Source organism: Corvus hawaiiensis, chromosome 3 (genome assembly GCF_020740725.1).
Source record: "Corvus hawaiiensis isolate bCorHaw1 chromosome 3, bCorHaw1.pri.cur, whole genome shotgun sequence".
Taxonomy (NCBI): Eukaryota; Metazoa; Chordata; class Aves; order Passeriformes; family Corvidae; genus Corvus; species Corvus hawaiiensis.
In genome coordinates, this window is record NC_063215.1 from 56072774 (window position 1) to 56085091 (window position 12318).

At 36.7% G+C, this 12318-nt stretch overlaps 1 protein-coding gene across 4 annotated transcripts in view; it reads left to right on the forward strand.

Moving 5' to 3' along the window:
* Positions 1-12318, forward strand: part of LAMA2 (laminin subunit alpha 2) — a 345325-nt gene that overhangs the window by 119466 nt on the left and 213541 nt on the right. For all 4 annotated transcript variants that reach the window (XM_048296906.1, XM_048296908.1, XM_048296907.1 and 1 more), the window contains exons 5-9: positions 712-891; positions 2976-3065; positions 5227-5344; positions 7031-7209; positions 8881-8980. In XM_048296906.1, the coding sequence (XP_048152863.1) occupies positions 712-891; positions 2976-3065; positions 5227-5344; positions 7031-7209; positions 8881-8980 (667 nt within the window). The remainder of the gene's footprint in view (positions 1-711; positions 892-2975; positions 3066-5226; positions 5345-7030; positions 7210-8880; positions 8981-12318) is intronic.

The following is a 12318-nucleotide window of genomic DNA, read 5'->3' on the forward strand; positions in this document are numbered from 1 at the left end:
TAGTATCTTTGGAAAAACAAATGCTGAACAAAGTTCTCAGAAGTGATAAAGACTTTCCTTGGGTACCAGCTGAAAAACAGTTGCAACCCAGGAAATTGTTTTACCTTGCTGAGAACAAGATTCAAAGGAGAAGATGGAAGATGTGTTGGGTAAACAGAAAGTGGGAAAGGAGAGGTGTTTATGAATGCTGATTTTTGTCTCATGTAGTTGTTGTAGTTTTCAGTATTTCAAAATTTACCTTATCCTGGCTTTCAAGTAAACCTAGTTCAAAAGCCTTTTGATGATGATCGCTCTAAGAGGTGCAAACTGACCCCTTTTGAATTCTGAATCCCACTCCAAGTATACATTTCCTTAAAATTTCTGAGCCCATTTGGCTGTATGATTACTTTACCTATTTTTAGACTAGGAGAGGAGAAATGAATTGCCTGCAGCATGGACACTGTTTTAGGGCCTGGGTACACATGCGCAGTTTGTGCTGCAGTCTTTTTGTAGCTGATGACCTTCCTTTGCTCAAAATGTTTTTATTATAAAGACTCTTCATAGGTGAGGGCTGTGGACACATGGTATATTTAGGGGGCAAACTGCTTTCTAAGGAAAGAAGGTATTCTGCATGTACAAATGCATTCACACAGTGCCCGTAATGATATTTATTGCCCTAATCATGACAACATTGATGTAATGTAATTCCTTCCTGCTTTAATAACTCTTCAGATTCACACTTCTCTAATTAATGGACGACCTAGTGCTGATGATCCGTCACGTGAATTACTGGAGTTCACCTCTGCTCGCTTTATTCGCCTGAGATTCCAGAGGATACGGACACTAAATGCTGATTTAATGATGTTTGCACATAAAGATCCAGCTGAAATTGATCCCATTGTTACAAGGAGGGTAAGTTCTGGCAAGACAGTAGAAAGGCATGTGTAGAAGTTCTCTTATACTTGTAAGTGCTGTACCTGCCTTTGTTTGCCATAGGAAATTTTGAGAGATGATGATTACCTGTTGTTATCTTTTAAAATCCTGGTGTTGGAGAATTCCCTGTTCACTCTATTTTGTTATCTTCTCTAGAGCAGAATGAACAAATTTACCTTTTCTGCTTAATGGTGTTACTAAAAAGACACAGCTCCTTTGGCTGCAAACATTTGGATATAGGTATTTGGCAAGTGTTTGCTGTTAGTGTCTCTTGTCTCTTCTGCTACTTAGTCCTTTGCTACCTTTGACATGCCTTGAGTAGAATTTCTAATTGTACTATAAGTAGTTGTAGGGCCTGAATGCAACACTTTTAGCATTTTGATGTGATTGAGGGTAGCAGCAAATATTTTGCATTTTGCTTTCGCTTAAAAGAATGGATATAGCATTTAAACTTCCACCATACTCTGGTCTTCTCCGCTGTGCCTTGGATGTGCACACCCCTGTCTGTTCTTTCTGCAGTCTTTACTTCCTCTCTAAGCCATATCTCCCTGTTGTCCTGCTGATCAAATGTCATATATTATTCTTGTTTTCCTCTGTTTTTTCTACTAAGCATTCTCAAAAACTGGTTTGAGGGATATATAATTTTCCACTTTCATTTTTTTTTTTTATTTCTGCTTACTTCCTCTTCCTGTTGGTCATCATATTTTGGTTTTGGAAAGTTTAGATTACCACTATAATAAGTCCTGTTACAAAGGGCAACGTACTGTTATTCTTAACTTTAGTTAATATCATTTATCAGCGGTGAATGAGCACTAAGAAAATTTGCTTCTTCTGTTCCCCATTTCTGGTTTCCATTTCCTTGTCTAAATAGAGTGCTGGCTGTTTCTGAAAGTTTGGAACAAGCCATTTTGTTTCAAATTGCAAACCCGGAAACCCTTCCAGTTGTGTGCAGTTATTGCAACCTCACTAATCATTAATACTGTGTGTTTATGTAAAAGTGGACATTTAATAATCTGATTCTAAGCAAATAGAAATAAAGTTGAATTCACACTTGAAAAATCACTGTATACTCATGCAAACTGAGTGCAGGATGAGACACTGATTTGTCAAGCCACCAAAGAACAGTAACTTTGGTGTGGCATCTCTCCATGAGGCTGTCCTCAAAATATCAAGGAGCCACTGAAACTTGCCACCCTTGTCAGGAAACAAAGGGTAGCCACAAATAATACATTTTCTTTGTGTTGGAATGTTAACTAGGAGCGATAAAAGTTCTCATTTTGTTTGATATATTTATTCATGATCTGATAAAGATGTTGAACACTGTAATAGCAAAATTTGCAAATAGCATATATTTTGTTTGATTAGCCAGCTGTGAGCATGTTGCAGGACCCTTGCTGAAACGGAAGACAATGGATGAGATTCACTTTTCACAGATATAATATAAGATTATTAATATCTTTCTATCCCTCTTTCTGCTTAGGCCTCTTAATCCTCGCCAAAGAAAAAAGAGAAATGATCAAATGGCAGAAAAACAGGTCAAAAGTACTTAATCTCAGTAATAAAGACTATTCCATGATCATTCAAAAGACCAGTAGTGAAAAACAGTTCTTCTTTCCACAGTTCAGTGAATGCCCAAGTTAGACCCAGCTAAGGTGAACAAAGGTGTTTCATAGGTTTTTTCCTAGCTTTTCTTCTCTTCCCGTCATCATGCCTTTTTCTTTTCATATTTTCTGAAGAGAATAAATTCTATAGCATTTGACTTTTCATTATCCAGTGTGCATATAGCCTTTTCCTATTCTCATGTTTTTGTAATCTGTGTATAAATTGACATGGCTTTTGTGACTTCAAACAAATGGAACTGTGCCAGTTTACACCCTTTCTTTCACTCAGCCTGAATCTGTTGATCAAGACACGGCTTGGATTACACTGTCTGCTATATTTGTAATAGATCAAAAAAGAAATAAAACAGGACCTGACAGTTTTGTCTCAAGAAATGAATTCTGCAGTTTGGCGCCTGCATTTTAGAATCCACTTAGCAATTCAATTTCTGTTTTGTCTTACAGTATTACTATTCTATAAAAGACATCTCTGTTGGAGGCATGTGTATATGTTCAGGCCATGCAAAGGCTTGTCCACTGGATCCAGCGACCAATGTATGTATTTTTTTTTTAAATGTTCCTAATTTATAGGGTGGAACATGAGAAAAAAAAAAATCCCTGATATTGATTTTCTTCAGAGTTCTGTGAATTTATGTCTGTTCTTCACCTACAGGAACAGTCAGAAGCAGTGCCAGGATGAAACAGTGCTAGCAACCAGAATAATAAACATTCATACAGTGTCAGCAGAGGCTTTCCTGAAATGAAAGAATGGGTTTCAGATAATTCGTATTGGAAGTGTCCTAGGAAAAACAGAAATCTGGGTTACATTATGTAGCTGTAGAAATGAGCACTAACAGTCAGTCTTTCTTTTCCTTCTTGATATTAATCAAGATGTTTCCTAAATGATTGTCAAATATTTAATTGATACTTGCAAACAAATGATGGCTCTAGAATGGTGCATTGACTATGCAGGGAGTACTAATTGAACGATCAGTTAAGCTAATCTAGAAAATCATGAGCTGTTTATAATATCTTCCAACTTGTAACTCTTTTTTTGTACATAACCAATACAATAAAAACATAACAAATATAATGGATATAGAAATATAATTTGTTACTTATTGCCCAACTCCATGCACCCATTATTACTAATACTGAATTTCCCATCTATTAATATTACATGCCACAGTGTGGGGTCTCTTCATGTACTATTCACTCAAGTAGGAGCTTTATAGGATTTAACTGAAAACCTTGTTTGTATGTGACATTAAGCCATTATATAGGAAATCATTTAAAGAAATGATGAAATCTTATAGAGAATACATTTAGAGTCCTACGCAATTTCTATGGATCCTTGTAAAAACGGAGCAAACTCCTTGGTTTAACCCTTCTGAGAATTTTCTGTAACAATACGTACAGCAAGTGTTGAACTATTGTTTCAGATGCCCTTAGTGATCAAACTGCAGCCTTGTCTCGGTGCCATCTGTATCGGGCCTGCCTCAGAAAATAAGTGCTGCTACTGCAATTAATACATACTTCAGATGATTTGGCTACTAGCTAAAATAAAGCCATTTTGACAACTGTGATGTCCTGTTTTGCAGGATGTCAAATACATATTTGTTGTCTGACCAGTATAAAAAGTAGCATAAATGAAACAGCTCAAGCCAGAAGAGATTTGGAGGTCTAGCTCTCCAGGGATGTTCTTTAGACTGAGCCATGCCAAAATAGGCTTATAAACATTATGACTACACTTGTTAGCAGAAGGAATCTTTCCCTTAGCATTACAAGGAATAAACTTGCTAGAATTTACTGCCATGCTTTTCTGAAACAGTCCTTAACTTAGCATTGTTTTGCAAGATTTATGCTTTGTCCTGTGAGCTGTGGAGTTTCTCTGGCTTGCTGGTTTGACCTCATATGGCCTCTCAAGGACCACAGAGAATCCCCTTTACTAAATAACTACCAGGAAGGCAATTTTTACTTCTCATTTCTCCAAACCGTGGGGTTTTTTACCTTTTTCAAGCTGCTTCTGTGGCTCAGGGAGTTTGGGTGTTCCTTACAGCAATATTTTCATGCTGGGACTCAGGTGGCCTTGTGGGGAACTGTAAAGTGACTGAAAGGCTGGACTTGTGTTCATCTATTGTTACTTTAAACGCTCCTGCTATCCCTCCCATAGAATTAGTTACACAGTTAGAAGGTTACATGATAAGTTGACTTATCCAGTCAAAAAAATGCCAAAGTATATAAAAAGGGAATTTGTATTGGATCAGCCAATAGAATTGATTTCATTCTGTAGCTGCAGAATTGCTGCATCTAAGGGAAGGGTGGAGAATGGCTCGCTCCATCTGAGATCAGATCAGTTTTCCCGTATCTGAGGGCTACCAGTACTTTGGCTTATTTGTTTTATTGAGGAACTTTCCCATCCTCCTTTCTTTATCCCGTTGGAATTAAATTCTCCTGTGTTCTTAGATTCTCCTCAGATTATCTGGCCAACCATCTTCCTTTGCTTTGTGGCTGTCTTCTTCAAATAGAGCTATAGAAGTTAAACATGCTTGGTGAATGCAGGATACATAAATGAATAAAAATTAATAAACAAAGGAATTACAGGGTAGAGCCATTCTTAATGTTTTCATAATTTGAACTGGAATGCATATTATGTACGTGGACAGATTCTTCAAATCATCACATTGTGTAAATATTTGTTTTTGTTTTAAATTAGAAATCCGTCTGCCAGTGTGAGCACAACACATGCGGAGAGACATGTGATCAATGTTGTCCTGGTTTCCATCAAAAGCCTTGGCATGCTGGCACTCTTCTGCATAAGCATGAATGTGAACGTAAGTTGAAAGCAGTACAAAAGAGAAAATTTATTGCAACAGCTACTGAAAACTGAAATTGGGTCCTACATGATTTTGCAGTTAATTTGGTTTCTAACCACACTTGTTTATGAATAACATTTGATGTGATGTTATTAATTTAATTAGATTGACTCAAAAGGCTTAGCAGAAAAATCACATGTAGAATTGTGGTTTTATTGAACTCAGAGTATTTTATTGTAACATGGTGATATTTGGGGAATACTATATGAAAAAAAGTGTAGTTTTTATAATCATGATAGTTTTGTTTTTTTAAAATAACAAGGCTATATCCTGGTAAGTAAAAAAATCTTTTTACAGATTTTTCATGATATTAAACTTTAACAGCATGATTTTTGTATAAATGGCACTTTTATATGTCATAATGTTCATCCTTGCTGAAACAAAATATTTTTGTATGATCAAAATGCATGCTGAGTGTCTGATTTTTTAAAAAAGAAAATACAATGTATCTAGTTTTCCAACATGAAATGAAAACATAGCTTGAAATATCAACTTCCCACAGGGTGGGAATTTAATTTTCAGATTTATTGTAATAAGGGTAGTTATAACTGAACTTTAACATCTTACTTCCAAAGGTCACATACCACTTATATTTCTGAATATAATAAAATCTAATGCTCCATTACACTAAGTGTTTATTCAGTTGTAGGATTTCAGCTATAATTTTACCATGAGTGATTAAAAATAAATAAAAAGGAACAGATGTGCCCATATTATAAGTAGCCCTTGCTTACTTGTGTCCTGTAAACTTTGGTCACAGACATCTTTGTTTTAGCTGGGGCTATGTCTGCACTGAGAATGCATTCTGGAATGAAATCAGGATACATTTAATTTTGTGTTTAATATTTAAGAGGTGCTTACACCCTGTTCAACTGTCAGTGAATTGTTGTATTGTCATGGTGGAAACAGTTCCCTGGGATCTGGTTCAGATGTAAGGAGAATGCCTCCCCACAATGTTGACAAGCTTTGAATTTCTTTTTATGATGAAATTAATGTTTTAATATCACAGGGAAAGGGACAGTGAGCTACCTTGTTTTCAGTGCAACAGATTATTAGATTATCTTTCCTGTATTTGGACCTGAAGTCTAGAGTTCAGATACAAATGTCAAAAGAAGATTTAAGATTGGGAATCCCTTTGTTCTGCCCCAGTTCTTATATGCATATGTGCAAGTCAGATGTTTTTAGGATGTCTTTCAGCTTCTATTTGAATTATTTTAACTTATTCATACCATTCTGCTGCTTTCCTTACAACTCCTCTTGTATTTTAGTTTAGATGACCCTCTCATGAACCATATGTGTATGCAACCGTCAAAAGGTTTCTCAGCTATCAATTTAAACAGAAAAGAAATCAAACAAACTAAAACAAACCAGGAATATCATAATTAGACTGTGTCTGTCAACTTCTGTATTCCTCAAGATAAAATATTGAGGAAAAAAATACAACATACAGAATTTCAGGCTGTGTTTGTAATGGGACCACATTGCCTTTCACAAATGAAGCAGTAAATTAATGTTTGGATGTGCTTTTGGTTACAATATACACAGGACCAAAGGTAAAATGTTGAATGACTCTTTTTAATACCTCAGTAACTGTGGGGCATCTCCAGTGGGAAAGTATTTGCTAATACTTCCTTTTTCTTTTAGCATGCAACTGTCATGGGAAGACTGAGGAGTGCTACTACGATCAGGATGTGGCAGACAGAAATCAGAGTTTGAATATCCATGGAGAGTACATTGGGGGAGGAGTGTGTGTGAATTGCTCGGGCTACACCAGTGGCATAAACTGCGAGACCTGCGCCGACGGCTACTTCAGGCCAAAGGGGGTAAACGCCTGCTCCCTCGTCCCTTCGCCGCAAAGCCCGGTGTTCAAACCATCACTGCAGCAGGGCAACAGCTTACGTTATTAAAAAGAGTTTGGAGTGCCATTTTGTGAAGGTTAACTTCTAAATCTGATGGTGCAGCAGCTGCTTTTCACAGCTGGAAAAGTATAAAAGTTAACGCTCACAGAAATAGGAAAGTGAATTGTGTTGATCTGAAGGCATGCACTTGAGGTCATGGCCCCCAGCTAGTATTTCAATCTAATTTAAAGGAGGATGTGGTCCTGTAAACAGAACTTTTGCCTCAGTAATGAATTTCAAGTTTTGTTATCAAAGTTCAAAGAAATACTGCTATATTTGATATTGATCAAAGAGAGACTGTAATTTCTGTTTTTAAAATGCAGTGTAGAATTAATAGCCACTGAAATTCTATAGTGTTTCATGAATGTCTTTAAATTTCAGTGAGGAAATTGTTTTTTGTATTTCATCATATAAGACTGTATTTTCATTTAAGTGGAAGCTGTCAAAAGTTAAATCTTATATTAGGTTGTACTGTCAATATGGGTCATTCCTGTGCTTTAGACAGCTACACTATTAGTGTGTGCTTGAATTGCTTATATTTCATCTGTATATTTTCAGTTGGGTAAATAATGGCCCTTAGTCTGATTGGTGTTCAATCTTCAAACATAGAAAACATCAGCAAATAGCAGTAATTACGTTTTCCCTGATAGACTGGATTTAGCCTTAGAACTTAAGAAAAGGAGTACTGAGAACTGATTTCTTCAGCAGTAGGGCACTTGATTTTTCCCTCTGAATCAAGTTATCATCCAACTAAAAGGAATTTGATACATATATGTGTGTTGGTATAGCATGTTTATAGTATATGTATGTACCTAGTTCGTGCACAACTTCTAATTTATATTCCTAGTTTGATATTTGACCAAGGTTTGAGTTTGGTTGAGGTAACCTTTCAAGAACAAAAGGAAATTGTTCCATGGTTTAATATTCACTTTTCTTCAGTTACTTTTTGGCTCTCTTACTGACTAGCTAACTTTAGTTAGTTTTTTGAATCATGTTGACCAGAGCAACTGATCTACTTGTCAATATTACTTTAGGAAGTAAATGCTTAAAATCTACTTCATTGCAGTTTTTGAGTTTAATTATATAAGGTTCTGTTACAACCTCTACACCTTGTATTTTTTTAGTTGAAAACATATTTAGATCTAAGTCACAACATATTTCTAAATAAAAATCCAAAATGTAGCTTTAATAGAATCACAGAACCTAGAATCATTTATGTTGGAAAGGACCTCTTATCCAACCTTTAACCTAACACTGCCAAGTCCACCACTAAACAATTCCTTAAGTGCCACATCTACACATATTTTAAATGCCTTCAGGGATGGTGACTACCACTTTTTGGGGCAGTCCATTCCAATGTTTGACAACCCTTTCTCTGAAGAAACTTTTCCATAATATCCAGTCTGTGGTGCAATCTGAGGCCTTTTCTTCTTGTCATAGTATGCATGGACTAAGTTTATCAGCTGTCCCATTTTTGCTAAAGTGTAAGCCACCTACACAGAAGTCGTTCTCTCCTACTTTTTATTTAAGATGTAAATAAAAGTTTCCAATTATTGAAGGTAAGGTTTTTTCCTTCTAAAATCTTTGTTTTTGTAGGTACTGCCAGATAACCCAAATCCATGCCAGCCGTGTTCCTGTGATCCAAATGGGTCTTTAAATGATACTTGTGTCAAGGATGAGAAACATATGGAAGGAGGTAAGATCCCTCAAATACAGGCATATTAAAGATGAAGATCAGCAATGGTCAAAGAAAAGCTGAATCACATTTTTGATATCTTTAACAAGAAAAAAAAAAAGGGTTGATTTTGGTTTGTTGTGGGTTTTTTAAAATTTTACTCATGCAAACAGTAATCCAACGGCATGGTTTTTATTTTTTTTTTAATTTTAATTTTTTTTTTTTTTTTTTTTTGAAACTCATATTCCCAATTTGCTGAGGCTTCTTTCAGATTCATGTCTGGGAAACTTGTGTATGTTTGGATGAATATTGCCAGTGGAAAATATTGAAGAATTTTGGCATTAAAATTAAAGAGCTTTCTTCTTTTACAGAGATTACAACTCATGCAACAATAATGTTTTAATATATTTTAATATATTTTCCTATCTAAGCATATTTCCATTTGAAATCTAAAAATTATTCTTGAAAGGTATTTATTTGCTTTCTGTATTATTCATATAGGATAGCAAGATGCTTACCATAGCTCTGCAAAAGCTGTGTTCACAAAGACAATAAACTGTTAATTGGGCTTTGAAAACAATGAATTGCCATACTTTTTGGTTCTTTCATTGTAAAACATCTGAAAATATTGTAGGAAGATAACAAAACTCTAGGTCAGTTCTTAAGAGGTGTATAAATTGGGCTAATTACAACCTATTGATGAGATGTAGCAATCCTTTACAATAGAGATCAATAGAACATAAAAGCACCATGGCAGAGATGCAAAGACAGGGCCCAAAGGTATAAAATCTATGTAATAACCATGTACTGATTGCATCAGTTCAATAAAATGATACTGATTTACTGTCCCAGTGATATCTCTGGTGGGTTGATCTTGGCTGGCTGCAGCTGTCCACCCAGCCACTCTCTCACTGCCGTTCTCGGCAGGATAGGGGCAGAACATAAGATGAGGCAGCTCATGGGCCAAAGTAAAGACCAGGAAATCATTTGCCAATTATCGTCCTGGGCAAAATAAACTTTACTTGGGTAAAATTAATTTACCTTATTACCAATTGAAATAGATTCAGATAGTGATAAGCAAAGACAAAAATTAAAAATACTCCTCTTCCCCCACCTTCTTTTTTTTTTCCCTCCAGACTCAACCTCACTTCTTTATTCCAGACTCCTCCTCTATCTCCTCCCTCACTACCACAAGTGATGGTGAGCAGGAGTCATAACAGTGGTCATAACAGTTCCTTCTGATACTTCTTCCTCCTCACACTTTTCCCCAGCTCCAGGGTGGGTGTTTTCCATGGGCCTACATCACGAAAAAATTTCTCTGCCAGTGGTTCTCCATGGGATGTAGTTCCTACAAGAAACATCCAACTTTTCCTTCATGGGCTGGAGTGTGGATATCTACTCCAGCCTAGAGCTGCAGAAGTATATCTGCTCTGGAGCTTCTCCTTCCCCTTCTCCATTCTCTGACCTGGCTGGCTGAGGTGCTTAGCTGTGCACCCTGTTGGGACCTGGCTGTGTCTGGCACAGAGCAGCCCCGTTCTTTTTCTCGCAGAGGCTCCTCTGCAGCCCTCTCCCCATTGCCAGCATCTGGGCATGGATACCCAGAGCAGTGAGAGACAGTACGAGCAGAAAAGAGGATGAATCCCAAAGCTGGCAAAAACACAGCAAGACTCTGCAATGTCTGTACCAAGCCTGTGGGTGAGATTAAACAGGTTACAGATGACAGTGCAACAAAAGAACCTCTCAGATTGTGATTTTGAGATGGGGAATGATTAATTCAAAAAAATGTGATGTCCCACTTGCATGTTATGCAGCTGCTTGCTCTCTCACTCCTGTCGCTGCTGCAGTCTCTCTTTTCACACCTTTGCTGGCCCCTGGTGTGGGTCATCCTCCTCGGGCCTGGCAGCTGATCAGCACTTAACAGGCTGACAGCTCCTCTCTCACAAGAAGAGGGAAGCAAAAAGATAGAGACATTTTTCCATCTTCTTTGATTGTCAGTAATGGTGTCCTTAGGAGCTCTCAAAATGTCTTATGCATCTGAGCATTCAACAGATCTAAACCATCTCAAAGTTGCTTTCTAAATCTGCTTACACTTTTTAAATCTGACAAGGTGGTACCATGCTTTGACACCTTGCTATGTCTCCTTCTGCCTTTTTAGTGCTCTGATCTTCTTTCTGGCAAATTCTTCTCTTGCCTCATTTTTGAATCTCTCTAAGAAGAGAATTAAAACTCCTGTTTGGAACATTAACTGTGTCTTTCTAGAAAATCAAGAAACATGTCATGCTAACATGTTGAAGATAACATCTCCAAAATTGGATTATCTTTTAATGTTTTGCCACCTTTTACTTTTATTGCAAGTAGACAGTCCTGCACATCTGGCCCCAGGCATTCCAAGAAACTGTTGAATGCTTTAGTTTCTCCAGTACAAAGAACCAGAGTTCTTTTGTTCTCCTCACAAAATGAAAACTCTCATCTTTTTCTGTCTTGACTGTAACCAGCTTCTCCTCATCTTCCTGAAACTTAACTCATGCTGATGCAGTTGGTTGGAGGCCTGTTGCTTTTGAGCATGTTAGAGTATTCTTAATTTCTGTTGAATCAGCTGTTTGTAACACATGAATTAATTTTTTTCATTTACTCCTTTTAAAAACCCATTGATGTCTTCTGTTTCCAAGTTATTTACTGTATAGCTTATTGTGTGTTTGAACTATTTATTCTCATATGTGACAAGCATGAATGTTTAGGTAACTACCATCATATATTGAATTCCCTCCCCAAAGTAGTCCATGCATTTGTTCTCAGTTGTCTGTGTCGTGCCCAGTCTTGGAAGTCTAGTGACAAGTGGACACTGCACCGTCTAGACAGTGGCCAGAGGATAATTTTGATATATATATTTATCTTATTACTTGCCTATTTTAAGACCTCAACAACAAAAATAAGCCAGCTCTACAAATATCTGGGCGTCATAGCTATTCTGCCTGCAATGGTCTTGTTCTTTGCTCTTTGTTCTTACTGTTAATTTGCGTTTGTTTTTACTTCTTGTACTAAATAAGGTTCCGACACATTAGGAAAACTGTTTAGTTCTTGCACATTATGTTTGTTTATAGTTCTTGAACCAGTCACGTATTTGTGACTGTAATGCCTTATTCAACAAAAAAGACACAATAATGCCAGTTGAAAGGAAAAGCCTTTCTAGTATTTCTTTTAAGAAAAGATTGTTGTGGTAACAGAAGTGGTTGTTTTAGAATCACGAGTGACTCTGGATACAACTTTTAGCCAAAAACTATTCTGAAAGCAGATCACTTCTTCCCTTTTTTCCTCTCTCACATTTGTGTACACTGATAAAATTCTTCTTGCTGCATACT